Genomic DNA, 20831 nt, shown 5'->3' with positions numbered 1-20831 from the left:
TGTGTAGCTGAGCAATTGGTCGGCTTCATATACACACATAAACACATATGATACACTTGATATGCAGAAACTTGATATTTAAGGTCCAGTGTATAAACCCTTACTGACACAGTAAACAATATATGTAAAATTAGTCTTATTTCAAGGACCATTAGACCTTGAGATATTGACGGCTTATGGTCAACAAAACCTTAAAAGTCAGTGAGGAAACAAAGTGGAAACTCGAACACACAGAGTATACTTTATTACCCTCCAACCATATCCATTACCTGTGAGTGATTGATGTGTTCCTACCTCTAGAACACTCAGTTTTCGTCAAGTTCATGACACAAGCAGTAACAATGTGGTAGACGATTTCAGAAATAATGGTTTCACAACAATACAAAGGGAAAAAAAAAGGATTCAACTCCCAGGCTACTTCCTAAATAACAATCATAGATTCTAAGATTCTAGGCTTAGATCATTTATAAAACTGAAATAAAAAGAAGAATATTTGGGTGGGCAGGTTATAAGTGTGATTAACATTCCAGTCCATGATACAAACGTCTAGAATCCACAAAAACAAATCTCAAGAAATGTAATCCATCTGAGAAAGCAGAAAAACTAATTTCAGCAAAAGTGTTTTTTTAAGACGTGTTGTTGAATCAATATTCAAGAAAATATTAAATGCAGGAAGTTGCAATATCAAAATTTACAGATCTGGGTTGAATGTATCAAAGTAATGTTGTGATTATTTTTTGTGTGTTCATGATGTCCTCCAGATTTCATTATAAGGTGAACATTCAATAGTCACTCATGACCTTTAACAGCCATTTAGCTGGCAAACATTAGAACAAACGAAATAAATCCAATTATTCCGGACCAGAATTCGCACAATCACTACAGCATGGCAGACTCTTGTTTTGCGGATATAATGGAGACATAATAAATAGGAGGCCAGCTTTAGTTCTTAATGTTCAGCAGTTCATTTACTGAAGTGAACTCAGCCCTTAATACTAAGTCACGATTAAAACTTTTTTGTACACAGGTAAAAGCACAACAGTCTGCTAAAGCGCTTGTGTGGATTCAAAACAGTGCCGCCCCAAGCACTAAGGGACAGCACCACGAATAAACAGTTCATTAGCTGGGAGGTCAAATATGGGAACAATAGAAAAAATACTCATCTTCAGAGCTTTATAAATGATCAAAATTAAGACACAACTATACAACCTCTTTCAATAAAGAGGTGATATCTGCATGGTTAAATCACATTTGCATTTTGGGGCATTAAAGTTACTACATCTTTTTTCCATGATCAGCCATAGAAAGAGTTTTGCTGTCCTCCAGAGTTTGCTTTGGGAGACCATTAGATTAAACTCAACTATTTTACAATGTTTATATCCTCTAGAACCACAAGAGGTCACAGGGGTGCAGAACATATGAAAGAAAGTTGGGTTGGTGGAATAAGTGTTTTGAAATAAATGTTACTGTTAAGTTACATCTTTCCGAAACAGGTTGTTAAGAAATCTAATTAAAAAGGCTTCTAACTGGTCAGCTAGTAAATAAACGGGGGCTGCCTAGACTAGTAAGTCCACATAACCCAACCTTTCAAGTTTCTTTACTACCGATTGATTATTCAGTTACCAGGCATTTGACTCACAAAACCATGGTGGATGACATCTTTGTTATGAACTAATTGCAAGGTTAGAGTTAAAATATTTGTCACAATTCAAACTTACAATAGCATAGGCTACAGAGCAGGAACTTTCAGGCCTTTTAGAATTACTAGCCCAAGACCACCTTTGCCCTAATACTATTCTGAATATCTAGCCATGGATAGAAGTGGCAGTTGAGAGGTTTTCTCGAGCTACTCAGGACACAATCTTCAGTTAGAATATTTTACAAACATCCTTAAGGGATTCAGATTTCAGTTTCTCATTTTTATTTCACCTTAATTTTCAATACAATTTCAATTCAATTCAAATTTAGTGGGCAAGCAATGTCAGTGAAAGCATTCGACAATTTGGGCATTTGCCAATGTTTCTGGCTGCCCAGAAAACTATCAAAACGATAGACTAAGCCAAAGTATATTTTCAAGATCAGATTTTCCAATGCACAAGACCTGAAGCATACTACGAAGCAAGATTTAATCTTTATATCAGTTTCAGGTAAAGACACGTACAACCCTTGCCTAGCTGTCAAATTCATCTTTGCCTTCTGGGAATGCAGATCTCAAGCATGTTTTTTCCCATGGCTAGTAAAAAAAGATACAACCTTTGCCTAGCTTTCAAAATCATCTCTGCCTTGTGGGGATGCGTACCTCAAGCACATTCTTTTTCCCATGGCTAGTAACAAAAAAAAAACCTACATGGTTATAGATATCCTACCCAAAGTCTAAGCAATACAATCTACTTCTCGTTTTCTGAATTTAATTTAGAGATCTTACAAAAGCATGCTAGTCTCATAGTATTCATCCATAGAGTATTCACATTCCTTAGCAAACCACAGACAAAGTAGAATATCGTAAAAGAGAAATATTTATCAGTGATGGGACAGAACATTCCTTGTGATTGTGGTTATTGTTCTTGCTTCAGCTAGCGTTAGGCGGTTACACACAAACAAGAACAAAGTACACAACCACAGACGTAGAGGGACGGTAAACAAAAGAAAATCTGGATAATTCAGTAGACGGCAACCTACTCCAAGATGCACCTTGTACTGTAGGATAAATAAATCCAAATCGACCTAAGCTATATTCATCATCTGAAATATCAAACTAGAATTACTATTTATTATTTTTTTTTAAATGAAACCTTTTTAATCAATATATGTGACTGGCCAACAGACAGCCAAGGATTTAGAAATGGAAAAAAATATATATAAAATCCTCACTATACTACAGAGACTCTGACTATTAACACACACTGAGGTTTCTAGCTGCTTAAAGTCAAGAAGGCGAATTTGGGAAATGTAAGATCCACAGCCTTTCCCACTGGGGATAACAAAAGATCAATGACATTACACACATAAGTAGCTGAGAGGTGCAGTTCGACATACCCTGCTGAATTTAACACGTTTGTAACTTAATGCATCATTAAAAACATTATTCCTAGTAGACATTATTCTAGTCTGCCAATTCCTGATGGGCAGATTAGATAGGATGAATGGTTCTGCCGTGAAATTCAGTTTCTGTTACTGATGAGCGTTCAAACCCTTTGCTTCTTTTATTGTGCAAAAAGTGCCTAGATCTTATTTTTGCCAAGGAAGATAGACATAGCTGTACGTGTCTATGAGAAAATGGTGTAAAGACATCAGATTTTTTCCCCGTTAACACTTGTCATGTGATACAAACGAAAGACAGGTTGTTGCCATAGAAACGGGAAATGATTATTAACTCCCTTTGCGACCAAGGACATAGGGGATCCATCACAAAAAAACATCACTGACGGTGAATGGGAGATCAAGCTGTCAAAATATGTGGCCTCCAGCTGTCAGATTGAATGTAATATGGCTCTGAGCATCGTTCAATTCAGCATGGATTTAAACGCCCGTATAGAAGTTTGGGCATTTCCTTCCAGCGAAGTTATCACTGTTGTCAAGGAACCCCCATGATGCGGCGGGGTCTGTAGAGACCCCAATCAGGACTCCTGCCACAGTAACTCACTCATCGCACAATGTGTGATCATTCATCGTGCCTGTGTGTATGTTGTAGCCATATGACAGAGCTGGGGTAGAGGGGAACCCCAAAGGCGAATTCCAGTTGCTTACCAGAGACATCACAGATATCTAATAAATAATAACAGAGATCACTGGAGTCATGAAAGCACCCAAAGTGGATCCTTTTACATTATTATATTGACTTTTTAGAAAAGAAAAACAATCTGTTATATTGAATTACATGGTTACATAGTTATATAGGCTGAAAAAAGACACGCGTCCATCAAGTTCAGCCTTTCCTATATCTGTTAATTTGTTGCTGTTGATCCAAAAGAAGACAAAAAACCCCGGTTTCGCTCTTTCCAATTTTGCACTAACCAGGGAAAAAATTCCTTCTTGACCCCAAAATGGCAGTCAGATTTCTCCTTGGATCAATAAGCTGTTCCCCAATATTAAAGATTATATCCCCGAATATTATGTTTTTCCAGGTATCCATCCAGTTGCAGTTTAAACGTCTGTACAGACTCTGATAAAACTACCTCTGCAGGCAGAGAATTCCACATCCTTATTGTCCTTACTGTAAAAAACCCTTTCCTCTGCTTTAGTCTAAATCTCCTTTCTTCCAGTCTAAATGCGTGACCACGTGTCCTATGCATAGTCCTGTTTATGAACAAATTTCCACACAATGGTTTGTATTGGCCCCGAATATATTTATATAATGTTATCATTTGGGGTGCCATTAACTAACTTAGGAGATATTATACAAAAAGAGGGGGGGGTTGTACACGTGGCCATTTTCTAGGCAAGAAATAAAAAAGCGGAATTAAAAAATTAAAATAAAGTTACCACTAACTTTGAAAGAAATTAGTGATAATATGGCCTCCTAAAAAGTGTCAAAAAGTCCCTAGCAAAAATACCCAGCTTTCTCCCTTTCTATGGCTAACACGGTACAACTCTATACCTTTATTTTTTTCATTTTATTCATACAAAATAATGTCTTCAACTTATGAACATGATTTCAAAAGAAAGCCCTACTTCTCTTGGGGGGGGGGGAAATACATAATTTGTGTGGGTGCGCTAAATAAGAAAGAGGGGCATGACTGTTAAACAGAGACATAGTAAACACACAGAAATTGACGCTGACCTGTAGCGTAGAAAAGCATTGGTCCTTAAGAGGTTAAAGGTTTAGGGGTTTTTTATACGATCAAATCTTAGGAGCAAAATAAAATAACAGATCTTCTATGTTTTATTTTCTTAACATTCTAGAGAACTCAATTTGTGTTTGTCCCACGCCACATTGTGTAACTGAACCACTTCAAACATCTTAGAGTGCGCACTAGAAAAGATGAAAACCATTAACAAGCCTTTCCGCTTTGTCCCTTGCGCACACATTTGGCTACTTCCCATGGATGTGTGGTGCGGTTATTTGCAAGCAAGCATCATCTGGTGAAAATCTGAGCCTTATCCTGTAATGCAGTTTGAAGACACAATCACTCAAAGATTAGATATGATGCCAGTCGAAATGTAAAGAATGAAACAGACGTCTGTGCGGTTCCCTGGTAGCGTATATAAGTAGGTATATCATAATGGAAATATAGAACCAAAGAAGTTATCAAAGGCTCATAAAGTGCACAGGTGACCGACACCAAAAAGCATCAGCACATAAAACACATGTAGATCTGTGTAGTGGGTTACTGAGTCCATAGAGTTAATGTCGGAACCTAATCCCAGTAGTAAGAAATACATTGTACTGTTTTGAGAATACTTTGTTGTATTGGGTACTGGATTGAAAGAATACATTTGTGGTATTTGGAAAAAGACAGAGAAACGGTGCTATAAAATACAAGCTGCACCAATTCTAAGCATTTTGATGTAGCCCATAATTTCCTTAATAGGGATAGTCCAGCCATAACGAGCACCAACTATTTTGCGTGCACGAGGTGCATTCGGCCAACCACACACAATATTATTATCGCCAGTCAGCACCAGCCCTGACTCAGTAAAAAATATGGGTCGGGGTGTATTTATACCCGTGTGCGCACGGCAGCAAGAGATCCCATTGATTTCAATGGGAGCCCTTTCCTGCCACTAATTGGTTGCGTCAAGCACCCAATCATTCACCAGCAATGTCTGACCACGGAGCATTTCTTTTTCAAGTAAGCAAAATAAAGAGCTCACGGAGTACATAAAATTCTGTCAAAGCGATCCAGTATTATGTTTAGAGAGGTGAAATTCTCATCAACTTTCAACATTTGTATTCAAGATGGACATATATGAATAGTGGGAGGCAAACATTACCAGATGCTTAAATCGCAAAAATACCTTTTTCACAGCACCCAGCTACTTCCGCAAAAGAAACAATTATTATCCTCCTCATCAATTATCTTTATGTAGTTTAATGCCACTTTTTTGACATATGCTTCAACAGCTGTTTATTCATTTTAATATATATATTTCATCATAAAGTAGATATTCTGCTATAAATACCATAGTCTAGGGCATAGCCACGAATTGAAACTGAACACCTTCAGGTAAAATAAATCTTAAGCTTTAAACTGCAAAACTGCTGGCAGAGCAGCTTATTACTGCTCTATGTAGTCTGTTCTGTCTGGTACCTTGAAGGTGGAAACAAGCTCCAAATTCTGCACAACTTCATGTTATGTAAATGGTACCAGTTATGGATTTATTTTACTCAGGTAGTTAATAAAGGCTACTGTTTATTTCCATACAGTTACCTAACTTGCTATACTTTGCCTACAAAAAAAATCTCCCTACACAATGATGTTCATAGTTCATAGCCTACACAGGTTCTTGTGATGTTAAAGAATAAGACAAAGATAAATCATGTCAGAACTTTTTCCACCTTTAATGTGACCCTTTAACATGAACAATTCAATTGCAAAACAAGCTGAAATCTTTGAGGGGGGGCAAGGGACTAAAAAAACAAAAAAAAAAAAACTCACAATAACCTGGTTGCGTAAGTGTGCACACCCTTAAACTAATATTTTGTTGAAGCACCAATTGATTTTATTGCAGCAATCAGTCTTTTTGGGTATTAGCATGGCACATCTTGACATGGCAATATTTGGAGGGCATCTCCTGTGCACAGCCCCCTCCAGATCACCCCACAGATGTTCAATTGGATTCAGGTCTGGGCTCTGGCTGGGCAATTCCAAAACCTTAATCTTCTTCTGGTGAAGCCATGCTTTTGTGCATTTGGATGTGTGCTCTCGGTCGTCATCGGTGCTGAAAGGTGAAATTCCTCTTCATCTTCACCTTCCTAATGGATGCCTGAATGTTTTGTGCCAAAATTGCCTGGTATTTGGAACTGCTCATAATTCCCTCCACCCTGACTAAGGCCCCAGTTCCAGCCCCTAAGCATGATGCTACCACCACCATGCTTCACAGGAGTTGTCACATGTAGCACACAGCCAGTACTTGCAAGAAATTCCTGCAGTTCCTTTGATGTTGCAGTAGGCCTCTTGTTAGCCTCCCTGACCAGTTTTCTTCTTGTCTTTTCATCAATTTTGGAGGGACATCCAGTTCTTGGTAATGTCTCTGTTGTGCCGTATTGTCTCCACTTGATGATTACTGTGTCTTCACTGTGTTCCATGGTATATCTAATGCTTTGGAAATTCTTTTGTACCCTTCTCCTGACTGATATCTTTCAACAATGAGATCCCTCTGATGCTATGGAAGCTCTCTGCAGACCATGGCTTTTGCAGCTAAGCAAATGTCAGGTAAATCCTACTAGAACAGCTGAGCTTTACAAATAATACATCAATGTAAAATGAAAAGAGGGATTGCTTACAACTTTGGGTGGTGCAATCAAAAATATAAAGAGTGGGATAACTGGATAAATAAACTTGAAAACATATAACAATTATATAAGACAGGTTGAAGGTTCATTTGTGTGAACATTAAGAAAATCATAAAAACAAATATGGAGTCCGTACAAATTGTGCAATAGGGAATAAGATACAAATATTAAAATAAATTGAGCAGTTAGAAAGTATGAATATTGGATCAGCCTTACTGGATTGTGGATGGATATATAAATTGTACGCTTCTTACCATTATTTGTATGTCACGTTAAATGATGTTGTCGTCTTTAGATTTGTTGTATACAGAAGATTACATATGTATACTCTTTTTTGTAAATAAAAAATTAAAACAAAACAAAAAAAAACAGCTGAGCTTTATTTGTGATTAATCAGAGTCACTTTAACCCCTTCAAGACCGGGACGTACATGCGCGATCCAGCGTCGCTATGAATGCTGGGATCGCGAGGGGCGGCTGCTACTGACTGTTGGGTGTCCCCAGTGATCCGTAGCAGTCACTCCCCTTCAATTCCGTGCACGTGATCGCTTTGAAGCAAATCACGAGCACGGAATTTAAATATTTACACACAAAAAAAAAACGCGGCCTTCAAGGGAAGATGCAGTTTGCCAACGTCAGTCCTGAAGTGGTTAAATGATGGCAGGTGTGTAATGACTTCTATTTAACATGAGTTTGAATGTGATTGGGTAATTCTGAACCCAGCCCGAGTTATAAGAGGGTGTGCACACTTATGCAACCAGGTTATTGTGAGTTTTTTTTCCCCCCTCAAAGATTTCAGTTTGTTTTCCAATTGAATTGTTCAGGTTATCAGTCACATTAAAGGTGTATAAAGTTCTGACATGATTTATCTTTGTCTCATTCTTTAAAATCACAAGAACCTGGCATTTTAACAGGGGTGTGTAGACTTTTTATATCCACCGTATCTCACAGTCTCTTCATTTTAACACGAATAGTTTTTGAGATACTTATTTTTGGAACACTTTTTAATTTACCATAAAATTACTTACATTGTAGAAGGGGCTCCATGCAGGATATATCAGATAACAGAAAGCTGCTTTTGGGAGGGATGAGATACTTCTCGCCTAGTAATTGAACTATTTGTGGGTGGTATGAATTGTTTTCTGTTATACGTGATACAAAGTCAAAGTCTTGAGGCAAAGGATTTGTGTTGTCGAGAGCATGCACAGCATGTTCGCTCATATTCAAAACAGGCATTTGCTTTGCCATATCACACAATTCAGCCAGCCTGCAGGTATTACTGAATAGTCTAGACATGACCTCAGAGTTTTCATCTTCTGTTACGGGCTGAAGAAATCCTTTTTCAAGTCCTTCATGAATCAAACCCATGGATCCTTCCAAAATAAGACCACTTATCTGTAAAGTAAATAATGACAGAAAGAAAACATATTTTCAGTAATAGAATGGTATAAGTTACAAGAAAAAAAATACAGCATGCTTTTGTTAAAACCATTAATTCCGTGGAAGCAATTTCAGTTGTCAGATATGTCAAGAAAGACCGATTTACTAATGGGAAGGAAACCATTTATCAAGTTTTTATTTTGGTGCAGTACAAAAATATTTTCTCATAAATAAAACTGTAAAAATGATTTTCCAACCCTAATAGTGGATTTTTCTGTAGCATCTTACAACTTAATTTATGTTTCCCCCCCAGTTTGGACATGATTACTTGATTTACTGAACAATTCGAACTAATAAATGCTCAGATTGATAATTACTTATAAAACACTAGAAATGTATGCATAGCTATACAGCACAATGAGAGCTAACTGACCAACAAGAGGGTTTACATTTGAAAAATTATTCTACTGCAAAATTAGAAAATTGCTCTTTTGACCGAAAAAGCCAATAAAAATAAACCAAACATCGACGACATTCCATTGATTGGCATCACGATCGGACTACTTTTCAAATTGTCCCCCTGAATCACATTTAAGTGCTAAAGTAAAAGAAAGGCAAGGATGTCCTGCGGAAAAGGGTTGCAGGGGATGCATTGGTCTTGGTAATGGCTGGTTGAACTGGTTGCAAAGTAACATCACATACTAAAAAGAAAGGCAATTTCAAGCACAATTGGGTTTATTCACTAAGCAGGAAGGAGCAGACAAGTTGGGGTGAGGTTCTTCACTCAAATGGTCCATTGCCGCCCTATCTTCAAGCTAAACTCTGTTTATTTTGCATACAAATCAGTGCAGACATTTTAGGCACATCTATATACAGAAGTGTGTCTTAGAGGGGATACCATAATATTATAGGAATACATGTGGGGACTATACAAAATGATCTCTGGGGTCATTTATAGGAGTTTATAAAGAATAAGAAGAAGCCCATTCACATTTGAATAAAGTGTTTTCTTGTTTATCAACTTACTATGTTGGATACAAACATTGTTCAGCTGTGGCACCTACGGTATAGAAAAAATGTGAGCAAGGTTTTTTTTGTAATCTATTATTAAATTAGATTTATAATTTGTGTGGGTTCATGGTTTAACAAACAAATGGTAAAAAACAAACAAAAAAAAAAGGACCAAAAAATATTTTGTTACTTTGGTTATAACCCCCCCCCCCGGGACAGAAGTGGTTGCGCTCCAAGAGCACTTTCTCTATATACATGGGGACTCACTTTGACCCACTGGAACTTTTACACAAAACTTGGAGCCAGCTGTAGTAGATTATAGCACACCTGCATGCTGCAAGCCCGGGGGCTGAGAAAGGATTCTGATAAATTCCTCAAATTTGAACAAGGAAAAAATATTTAATTAAATGTGGTACTCAGTTATCATATGCATTAAAGGGCATCACTTCAGTGTTGAACATCATATGTGTTGAGAGGGGGGGGGTTCTGAGATGCTGTGAACCATTCCAGCTTCGGGTTATTCATACGTGGAATTTATTGCCATAGTTTAGCTACTCTCTCTCATATTTCTCCGTTAAACTAGATTTCCAAACCAATATCCTGAGGGTATTACAATAATTGGGTCTTTCTGTTCTAACAGCATTCTGAGAACCAGGAAACCTCCCAGCGCTATTCAGTGTGTGCTAAATAGTACTGTCCCTCTACTGCACTTATAGAAAACAAAATCATAAAGCAAACGCACAACAGTTTAGCATTTGTGGGATAACTGTTGTAAATTTGACCCTAGACGTTAGTGTTTGGAAAAAGTATTACTATCATTTCTGCGTTTCACCCCGACTATTCTGTTTTCTGGCTGATGACCTCAGCTCTGATATCTCAACTACCCTGAACTTCGGCTCTTGTGTGAGACAGTGTCCTACCTCCACCAGCATCTCCTCTGGTACACCTGAGCATAAAATACAGTTGGATACAGTAACGTAGGTTTAGCAGCAGATAAACATCCTTAATCTGCAGACATGGAGGCTGTCATTGATATTTTGGGTAATTCAATTCCTCCATGTACATTCATTAGGCAGAGTGTCTAATTGGGTGATTAAGATTGGGCCATTCTATAATTTACCACAGACAGTATAATAAAGAGTCAGAGGGTTAAAATCACCAACGGCAAAGTTGTGGTTTTAACGCTCTAGCTTCAGAATTCGTTGTAACGTTTGTCCAAGAAAACCGTCTGAGCTGTATAATTATTAAATGAGCGTGTAATGAAAGTATCAAGAACCTTCACTGATTTGACTATACATTATACAGGGCTAGCCACACACCTACTGCAGGCTTACTGGGATTGGACCCTCATAATGTATTGTGAAGTCAAGGAGCTGAACCGCAACTCTCCTGTTAACCCTTGCCTTGGTGAATAGACCCAAGAGTGTTTGTCTTTTATAATAAAGCTAGACCATGCAGAAATGGCTACTAGATATATTATCCATCAACTGTAATTAATGGTTGTTGTTTCAAGTTTCTGAATTCATTATGAAGGGTGAACAGTCGCAGATTTCTCCAGCAAGAAGGGCTGCACTGTATCATGCATAATTCAATTGACCTGGATACTTTGAAGAAATCCCATTGTTTTAGCTATGTATTATAGAGCGTCAACCAAGCTATTTTTCGCAGTAGAAGCTCACCGGGGTTTGAGCCTCATCATGTATGGTAAGGCCAAGGAACTAAAATAAGAAAAATAGACACCTTAGACTCTACTCCCAACATCGGCTGGTGTCATTCTTGCTGGAATCGCACACTCTATGCATCACTGGAATGTTTTATAGTTTTGCTATGGTTACTGTTGCTTCTAAGTGCTATGTATTGTATCAAAGCGCTGTGTCATTGCATTGTTTTTTCGGTTATACGTGTACTCATGTTTATATTTGTTATTATTGTGTTTTGGCCTCTGTTTCAGATTCCCTTCTACTGATTATATGCATTTTCTGTCTTAGAATAAACTCGGCATCAGAGACTGAAATGATTCCCCACTTCTCCAGTATAATAAAACGGAAAAAAAAACATTAATAAGGAACCAGGTCTTGATGGTATTCACTCCTGTGTGTTCCATGAGCCCAGTGAGGTTATTTTAAAGTCTCTATTTTTTAATATTCAGGAACTCTACATCATCTGTTGTAGTTTCACAAGACCAGACAAACCAGAGAGTTTAAAATCAATAGCCAAATTACTTAATCATTTGGGTTGCAATGCTAGAACATAGGGAGGCAAACTAAAGAATTCATATTATTTATAATAATATTATAATATTATCAATAATGTTACTCAACAGGCTTTTAATTAAGAACAAATCCTGCCAAGCTGGTCTGTAATTAAAAAGGCTAGGCCTAGGAGACTTGTTTTGTATAACCTTTATTGGGAATTGATTTAAAAAGTAAAGAAATCAGTAAGGACTTAGAAGTGTACAGTCATGGCCAAAAGTTTTGACACAAATAATGGTCCTCACAAAGTTTGTTGCTTCAGTGTTCTTAAGATATTTTTGTCAGATGTTACTACGGTATACTCAAGAATAATTACAAGCATATCATACGTGTCAAAGGCTTGCAAAGAGGCAATATTTGCAGTGTTGACCCCTCTTTTTCAAGACCTCTGCAATCTGCCCTGGCATGCTGTTTATTAACTTCTGGGCCACATCCTGACTGATCGCAGCTCATTCTTGTATAATCAATGCTTGGAGTTTGTCAGAATTTGTGGGGGGGTTTTTGTTTGTCCACCCTCCACTTGAGGATTGACCACAAGTTCTCAATGGGATTAAGGTCTGGGGAGTTTCCTGGCCATGGCCCCAACATTTCGATGTTTTGTTCCCCAAGCCACTTAGTTATCACTTTTGCTTATGGCAAGGTGCTCCGTCATGCTGGAAAAGGCATTGTTCGTCACCAAACTGTTCTTGGATGTTGGAACCATTCTTTATTCATGTCTGTGTTCTTAGGCAAATTTGTGAGTGAGCCCAATCCCTCGGCTAAGAAGCAATCCCACACATGAATGGTCTTAGGAGGCTTTACTGTTGGCATGACACAGGACTGATTGTAGCGCTCACCTTGTCTTCTCTGGATAAGCTTTTTTCTGTATGCCCCAAACAATCAGAAAGGGGATTCATCAGAGAAAATGACTTTACGCCAGTCCTCAGCAGTCCAATCCCTGTACCTTTTGCAGAATATCAGTCTATTCCTGATGTTTTTCCTGGAGAGCAGTGGCTTCTTGACACCAGGCCATCCTCCAAAAGTCTTCGCCTCACTCTGCGTGCAGATGCACTCACACCTGTCTGCTCTCAAGTAAAAATTTGTTGAAAAAAAACAAAAACGGCACTTTTGCTCCCATGAGAGTGACTGTACAGCATTAACCCCATGAATGCCGATTTACAAGTGATTAGGTCCCAGCTGCCAATCACTTTGCTGTACAATTACTTCATTTTAAAATATGCTTTCAACACACAGCCTTAGTTAGGCCTAATTAATAGTATGCAGTCGTGTTTTCAACATCAATTCATCAAATCAAGTCTGAATTGAAAAGAGTACAAAGAATAGAAAGGTCATTTATTAAGATTAGATGAGCCACTGTTTTATTTTATACAAAGGATGTTCTTCAAAGTAAGGGAAGTAAAACTCTGGAACACACTACCTATGGCGGTGGTTAATGCAGCTGGCTGTTTGAAACAAAAGGTTATTCAGGGGTATATATAAGTAATTTAAAAGTAGATGATTTGGGAAATATGCTCGCTCACCATGGAGTCAAGAACCATCTTTTGTTTTCTCACTTATGAGCATGACTGGCACATGGTTCAAGTTTGGGGGTTTTTTTTGCCTTCATCTAGATAAATACAATAAGTGATACGTTGAGGTTGAACTCGATTGACTTATGCAACAAACCTTACTATGTAAATATGTCTAAAGCAAAAACGAAGGAGTCCTGCGTTTGTTGCCTTTTGCCTTGAAGGGCTACCAAGAATCCCAGCATTGTAGAAACCAATCTACTCTACTGAATTTTACAAAATGCCGTTTTAGAAATAAAATTTCCTGTTGAACTTCAAAATCTTGCCCAGAAATAATTCTCTAACTTTGCTGTATTCTTTTTTTCAGGGAATCAAAAACAAATTACAAGGTGATACAAAGCAGGTCCTGATAGGTTGTTATCATAGGAACTTGCATGGGTAAATAAAAAAATCTCATTAAAAGTCTTTGTTTTTGTGATGCTAGTTTATGGATTTATGTTTAATTAATTATAGTTGTGATATATGCATGTTTTATAAAACCTAAAATAGTGTTTTTTTCTAGAACTTGGAAGGATATACATTTATATTGCTATTCAATATTAATTTGTCTAAAACAAAAAAAAAAGACAAAAAAAAAAAGGATTCCACACATTCTAGTTTCCTAAGCAACTGTATTTTTCTTGTAAAAGTGAAAAAGTAACAGCCATTATTGCATCTAAATTATGCATGTGGTGAACAGATCTCTTGTAGAAAACATTTCGTAATTCAGTCAATGAAAAATTCAGCAACATTTATTATTTATGCAGACCTTGTTTGCAGAGTTTTACTACTTCACAAGGGTTTCATAATCAAATCCAAGGCTGCAACCTCACAAGCAGACAACTCCTTGAGGGCATAATCTATAAGGTCCCTATAGAACTAAATGACATTTTAGTCGCACACATTATAAATCAGAGTTTTATTATCATTACCATTTATTTTTACCCCACTAACCTATTCAGCACAGAATAACTCATAGGTAAAGGGGAAAAAAATCAATCTAATATAAAAGTTCTTCTCCTTACCCAAGACAATGTTAACAGTGTTAGATTTCATAGGATACAGTAAGACTTTGTGTAGATTTTGTTATCTTGGTGTTAGGGAAAACAATTATTGAAAATCAAATCAGAGTGGAAAAGAATAACTGACTGAAATTTCTTTAATGATTCTTCTCTATTTCTATGTTTTTCCCGCCAATTTAAACGGCACTGCAATGTTTTGGGTTTTTCCTTAAAAAGTTTGAAACCGTATGTTTTCCAAACACATTGTGTATTCATTAAATTATAATTTTTACGACACTGCATGGGTACGATCATTTAATTGAGCATCATCAGAGAAGCAGTTGAAAGCTCATTTGAAACACAGTGGGCTTTCCCTGATCTTTTCTCTGTTTAAAACGTTGTAAATTCTCCACACTTTTCGCTTGTATTGACACACATTGGGAAATCAGGAAGCCAGGCACCTAGCCAGGCAGGGAACACTGTCAGATTCAATGCACCAGTATATTGGTAGTGTACTATTACTACAAATAGAATTGTATGCTCATTATTTCACACATATACCTCGCTATATCAAATCCATCTACTTTATTTTATAGATGGATTATGTATATCCAGTTATCTGTGTTGTTTCAAGTTGAAGTTAACATAACTCCAATTACAAATCTTCTGTATAATACAGCCCCATCCCATCACAATCAATAATTACAGTCAAAACTACCCACGTCAGCATTAATAAGTATTTAAAAATAAAAGTAGCCCCTTCTAAATTTGGAAATCTGGATATAGCTAGGGCACACAACTTTCTTTTACCTGTGTAGTAGTTAAGCTTTTTTTTATCATATGCACCCTTTTCTGTCTAACTTTAAGCCTATTTGTAAAGATCTCCCATCACCTAAAATCTACAGCATTTATTAAACATTTTAATTGAAATATCTACCAAGTGTTATGGCACTGAACAGTTTGAAGCAACAAGGATTGGTTAACTAAAGGTCCTACCAGGGAACTTGCCAGGTTTCACCTATAGTCATGTTATTTATTGCTTTCCATTTTTCTATGAGTATAATTGTTTTAGAGATATTTATTTTAAAAGTACGGGCTATTATACCTCAAATGTGCATAGCTATATGGACGAAACAGCCCCATGTAACCATTTTTACCATTCTATACATACTTTGTAGTACTTTCCCTTTCATTACAAGTGCTGACGGAATCAACAACTACCTGCAAGAAAATATATTGATAGCAATAACCTAATGGAGAGGACTGTAACTACAGAAGTCCTGTGATGTTAAAATACCTTCATGATAAATTTATTATTAAGAAATTGAGGAAAGCAATAGATTAGCTGAAAGCCCATAATCTTCAATAAGATATTTGCTAATTACCGTACTTGCCGGCGTATAACACGCACCGGCATATAACACGCACCCTCCCCAGGACCGGAAGTGAGGGAGACGTCGTGCAAATCGTGCAGCTCTAGGATTTATCGGTGTATAACACGCAGGTAGGGTTTCAGCTTCGTATTTAGGTTTAAAAAGTGCGTGTTATACGCCGATAAATACGGTACTAAACATCCTTATTACTTTATATAACTTGGACCATATATAGGTATTAAAGAGTACAAACCTTTTTGTGATACGCCAGTGCATCCAGCTCCCCTTGATTTAAACATGTTGATCGTTTCCGTTTCTGTAAAATGATGTAAACATTACCTCAAGTTAATAAGCGCAAACAATCATATTTTAGATACTTAATTGTTCACTGTCCACGCTGTTTCCCAGGTGGTTCGGTGATATGCTGGCATGTTAAAAAACAGAAAGAAGATATACTGAACATGTGCCATTAATTATGATGATGGAGCATTCTTTTAATCTTTTTTTCACATACATAGACCAAGTATTTCACATTTTATTAAAAATAATTTTCATATGCAATGTATCTGCTTCCCATCATTTGATAGCATTTTCTGTTATAACACACAATAACTCATCCATTGTTAGTGTAATACACCCTAAATCCCTCTAGACTGTAAGCTCGTTTGAGCAGGGCTTCCTCACCTGTTGTCTCTTTTAGTCAATTTGTTATGTTACATACTACTTGTTATGTCCTGTCTATCCATTGTACAGCGCTATGGAATTTGATGGCGCTATATTAAACAATAAATAATAATAATCCATTACTGCTGCACTACACGTTTTCCTTATTCTTGCTACGCCTCTTGTTATAACCATTTAACTAGCTTTCATTATGTGACTAAGCATAACTAGACTAATAATTTATGTTATCCTACTATATAATTATGTTGCATCAGTGGTCGCCAAAAGGTAGCTTGCAGGCTGCTGGTAGCTCTGTGGACATCACCAAGCAGCTCTCAACCATCCAACACAATCCAAGTCTGGAGGCCTATTCAGCTACCTCGTAGAAACAATTTAAATGGGCAGTCTATTATCTCAACCTCACCAAAGATGAATGCATAACAAAGTACTAAGTAAAAAAACAAACAAAACAAAAAACAATATCAGAACACGCTACAGATCCCTCCTCATTCTCATGCCAATGTGACTGCTAGAAGCGGTCAATCACTGGCCAGAATGTTATCAATTACTTCACATGCTTCGAGGAATCTCAAATCAGTCAATGTGGAGCTGTCTTAAATTATGATGATATTGCAAGTATCCACCACAAAAGGCCACTAAACCTTACCTGGCCATGGTGTTATGGAATAAAAGGTACTCCCTTAGCAAGGAATTCAAGTCACAAGGAAAGACTTACCTGAAGGGTAGGCTGCAAAGAAGTACTTCGTATTTAGTATAATTAAAACCATACTTTATGACCAAGGTAAGACTGCCAACAACATTGCAAATACTAGGGGGTATTTAAGAGGTTAGGGTAGCTTCACTCAACGGTAGTTGCATTGATAAAGGGGTTTCAACCCTGAAACATTTGCCGCCACTTTGTGATATGCAGTAATAAAAGTGATTTTTCAGTCCATACTGACTATTGAAGTGTGTGATACGGCTTATATTTTTATGAACATTGCAAACCTAAAGGCCAAAAAAAGTGCTTGAGTCACTTGTACTATAGTCACAAAACCAGCGCAAAACTAGAAACAAGGGTAAACTTTAACAAGCATTACACAGCGCCTAGGTGAGAAAAACTACTGTAATGTATATCTTGACAGCTGACCCACATTAAAGTTTCGGAGCACCCAAGCTCCTTTATCAAAGTGTAAAGAGCCCTGTGACGGTACAATGCAATGCTATATACAAATGAACTATTTGCCACAAATAACTAATTATATAGTACTGTGCAAATGTTTTAGGCAGGTGTGAAAGTGCTGTAAAGTAAGAATGCTGTTAAAATAGACATGTTAATAGTCTAACAAAATGCAATGTAAGTGAACGGTACAAAAATCTAAAACAAATCTACAACTGCTTGTATTAACAAAGTGCGCCCAAACTTTGTCTTCAACACACAGCATCAATTCTTCCAGGTCCACTCACACAAGGTCAGGGATTTTGTAGGATATAGTTAGGTGTATGATCAAACTATTATACCAAACAGGTGCTAATGATCATTAACTGAGATAGCATAGTTGGTAAATGCCCTGACTCATTTGATAAATACTAGTTATTATTACCAGCTGTGTAGGAGGTGAGAAACAGCCAGACTCACCAACAAGGTGAAGTCAAACATCATGGCAAGACTGAGCACAGCAACAAGGTAGTTATACTACATCAGCAAGTTCTCTCTCAGGCAGACATTTCAAAGCAGACAGGGGTTTCCAAATGTTCTGTCCAAATTCTTTTGAAGACAAGGAAACTTAGTGCAGCAAATTAAAGAGGCATCATGCATACTTCCCTTCACAATCAGAAGATATCCAGCAGTGCCATCAGCTCTGCTTCGGCATAAAACTGTGGGACCCTGGTACACCCATCGACTGTCTGATTGGCCCTGAATTTATTCTGCAGCATGGCAACAACCTCAAACAACCAGCCCCACAGAGCCCTGATCTCAAAGTCGAGTATGTCTGGCATTACGCTGAGAGATAAGCAACTGAGGATGCCTATATCCATAAAGGAACTGTGGTTAGTTCTCCAAGATGCATGGAACAAACTACCTGCCGAGATGCCTAAAATACTGTCAGCAAGTGTACCTAAAAGAATTGAAGAGAGGTCACACCAAATGTCGATTTGATTTAGATTATTTCTGTTCACGCACTTTGCATTTTGTTAAATGATAAACTATTAACATGTCTTATTTTGAAAGCATTATGGCAGCTTTTTTTGCACAGTACTGTATATATGAACATATACTGATATCCACAAGCTCAATACATTTCTCAGATGGCGGGAGGTTTTAAAGACCAAGCAGTCTAGTACACATATGTACTACACATTACACCTCACCTAAACAACTGCTTGTATTAACAATGTCCCCTTTTTACCAATTTATGAAATAAATGTAGATGTAAACATAGTAAGCTTACTTAGAATCAATTCAGTAAGTATGGAAGACACAGTCCATGTAAATCTCTCATGAACTTTGCAAGCACTGAAATGTAACAGTCAGAAAATTCCATTAATTGCAATGGTGATAAGACCCGTTTTCAATCTTTTATCCAGAATCCCTTTTATACATTCATAAAAGTCCTCTTGATGTTAAAAAATATTTTAAAACATTTTATTGTATCAATATCCTACTTCATCTGAAACAATGTTTTAAAAAAAAAACATTTCACACCAAACAAAATAGCAATGTTTGAGAAAATGTATGGAAGCCTGGCAATTTTATAATATTAGTATGATCATATTGGCTATTATTTTGCTCGTAGCGTAAATCCTTAGTGATATAACTCTTCCGGTCTAGTTAACTTGTCTGTTTCCACGCCTCTGCATTCTGCCAGGGCTTCCATTAACATCAGAGGTGAATACCAACAGGCTCATTAGGTATACCATTTTACCATTTTACACAATGTGGGTAATAAGTATTTCTTTTTTATTAAAAAAAAAGAGAGGCTGAAAGTATAAGTACATTGATAACATGGTGCCAATGAGCAAAATGAGTCAAAGTGTGCTGGATCCTGGCAGCTACATATTCTCTTACAGTGCAAAAAAATCCAAGAGGCGGATCAAGCTGCTGAGATACCAGCTAAGTAAAGTAACAGAGCCAGAAAAGCCACACAACAGTATAAGGTAAAGGTCAATACCTTTCCAACAGCCTTCTTCAAGGTAGGGCTACTGATGTCTGTCTGCTGTGTATCACTCTTTCCTTGATCATGCAATGGAGCTGATGCCACAGGTATTTTGGAAGTTGCTATATGGGGTTTGAGGATCTTAAACAAGTCCGATCTGTAGCTATAAAATGTCTCTGTGCTGCTTTGGTTACCTTGTGACGAGGGAGAGTCTGTGGCTCTACACAGTCCTCCTCCATACTGATACCACTTGTTTAAAAGAAGAAGTTCATCCAGTAACCACCCGGACGGGCTCTTGCACACCACAGACATCACTATGAGACTGCAGCGTTAAAAGACTCTAATTCGAGAAAAGATAAAATAACTTAGCCTGCTGAGAATGAATGAATATATATATATATATATATATATATATATATATATATATATATATATATATATATATATATATATATATATATATATATATATATATATATATATCGCAGGCCTTAGCGAATTAAAAAGAACGTAAGAGTTCTAATACGAAAACAAAGGAAAAGCCAGGGACTGTTTACTCATAGCATAACCATGCCGCCCCGGCTTCTTTGAATAAACTCCTTCCTGTCCTACTGCTATTTCTTTCCCCAGTGCAGTCTTTCAAAGTTCCGATTTTATCCCCGTAAATAAAGGCTTAGTTTGGCGACCTCTGGTGGTAGATTTCACTCATTACACCGATCATGGAATATTAACATTGTAGCTACATAGTATTCTACGAACACTTATTATTTACTTTAATGTGAATTTCTATGTTACATAAAATATATTAAAGCAATCGTACTTTACAATAGTATGTGCTTAAAAATAATAATAAAAACATGAATAAGAAAAAATGTAACACATCAACTTGACATATCACTGCCTCAACTTGGCATGTTGGTATTCTAAAACAGTAGCAAAGACTGCGAGGGTAACAGAATGAATTAAGTTAACTTGGACGAAGGTGTGAACT

General features: G+C 37.1%; 1 protein-coding gene across 1 annotated transcript in view; it reads right to left on the bottom strand.

The window, feature by feature from the left end:
* METTL4 (methyltransferase 4, N6-adenosine) overlaps window positions 1-20152 on the bottom strand; it is a 46931-nt gene extending 26779 nt beyond the window's left edge. Inside the window, exons 1-3 of the mRNA XM_053467881.1 lie at window positions 19795-20152; window positions 16273-16358; window positions 8484-8850 (exon numbers count right to left, since the gene is read on the bottom strand). Coding sequence (XP_053323856.1) covers window positions 8484-8850; window positions 16273-16358; window positions 19795-20152 — 811 coding nt within the window. The remainder of the gene's footprint in view (window positions 1-8483; window positions 8851-16272; window positions 16359-19794) is intronic.
* Window positions 20153-20831: the final 679 nt, after the last annotated feature.

This window comes from Spea bombifrons, chromosome 5 (assembly GCF_027358695.1).
Source record: "Spea bombifrons isolate aSpeBom1 chromosome 5, aSpeBom1.2.pri, whole genome shotgun sequence".
NCBI lineage: Eukaryota > Metazoa > Chordata > Amphibia > Anura > Pelobatidae > Spea > Spea bombifrons.
The sequence above is the reverse complement of the archived record's forward strand: the minus strand, read 5'-3'. Positions and strand labels throughout refer to the sequence as shown.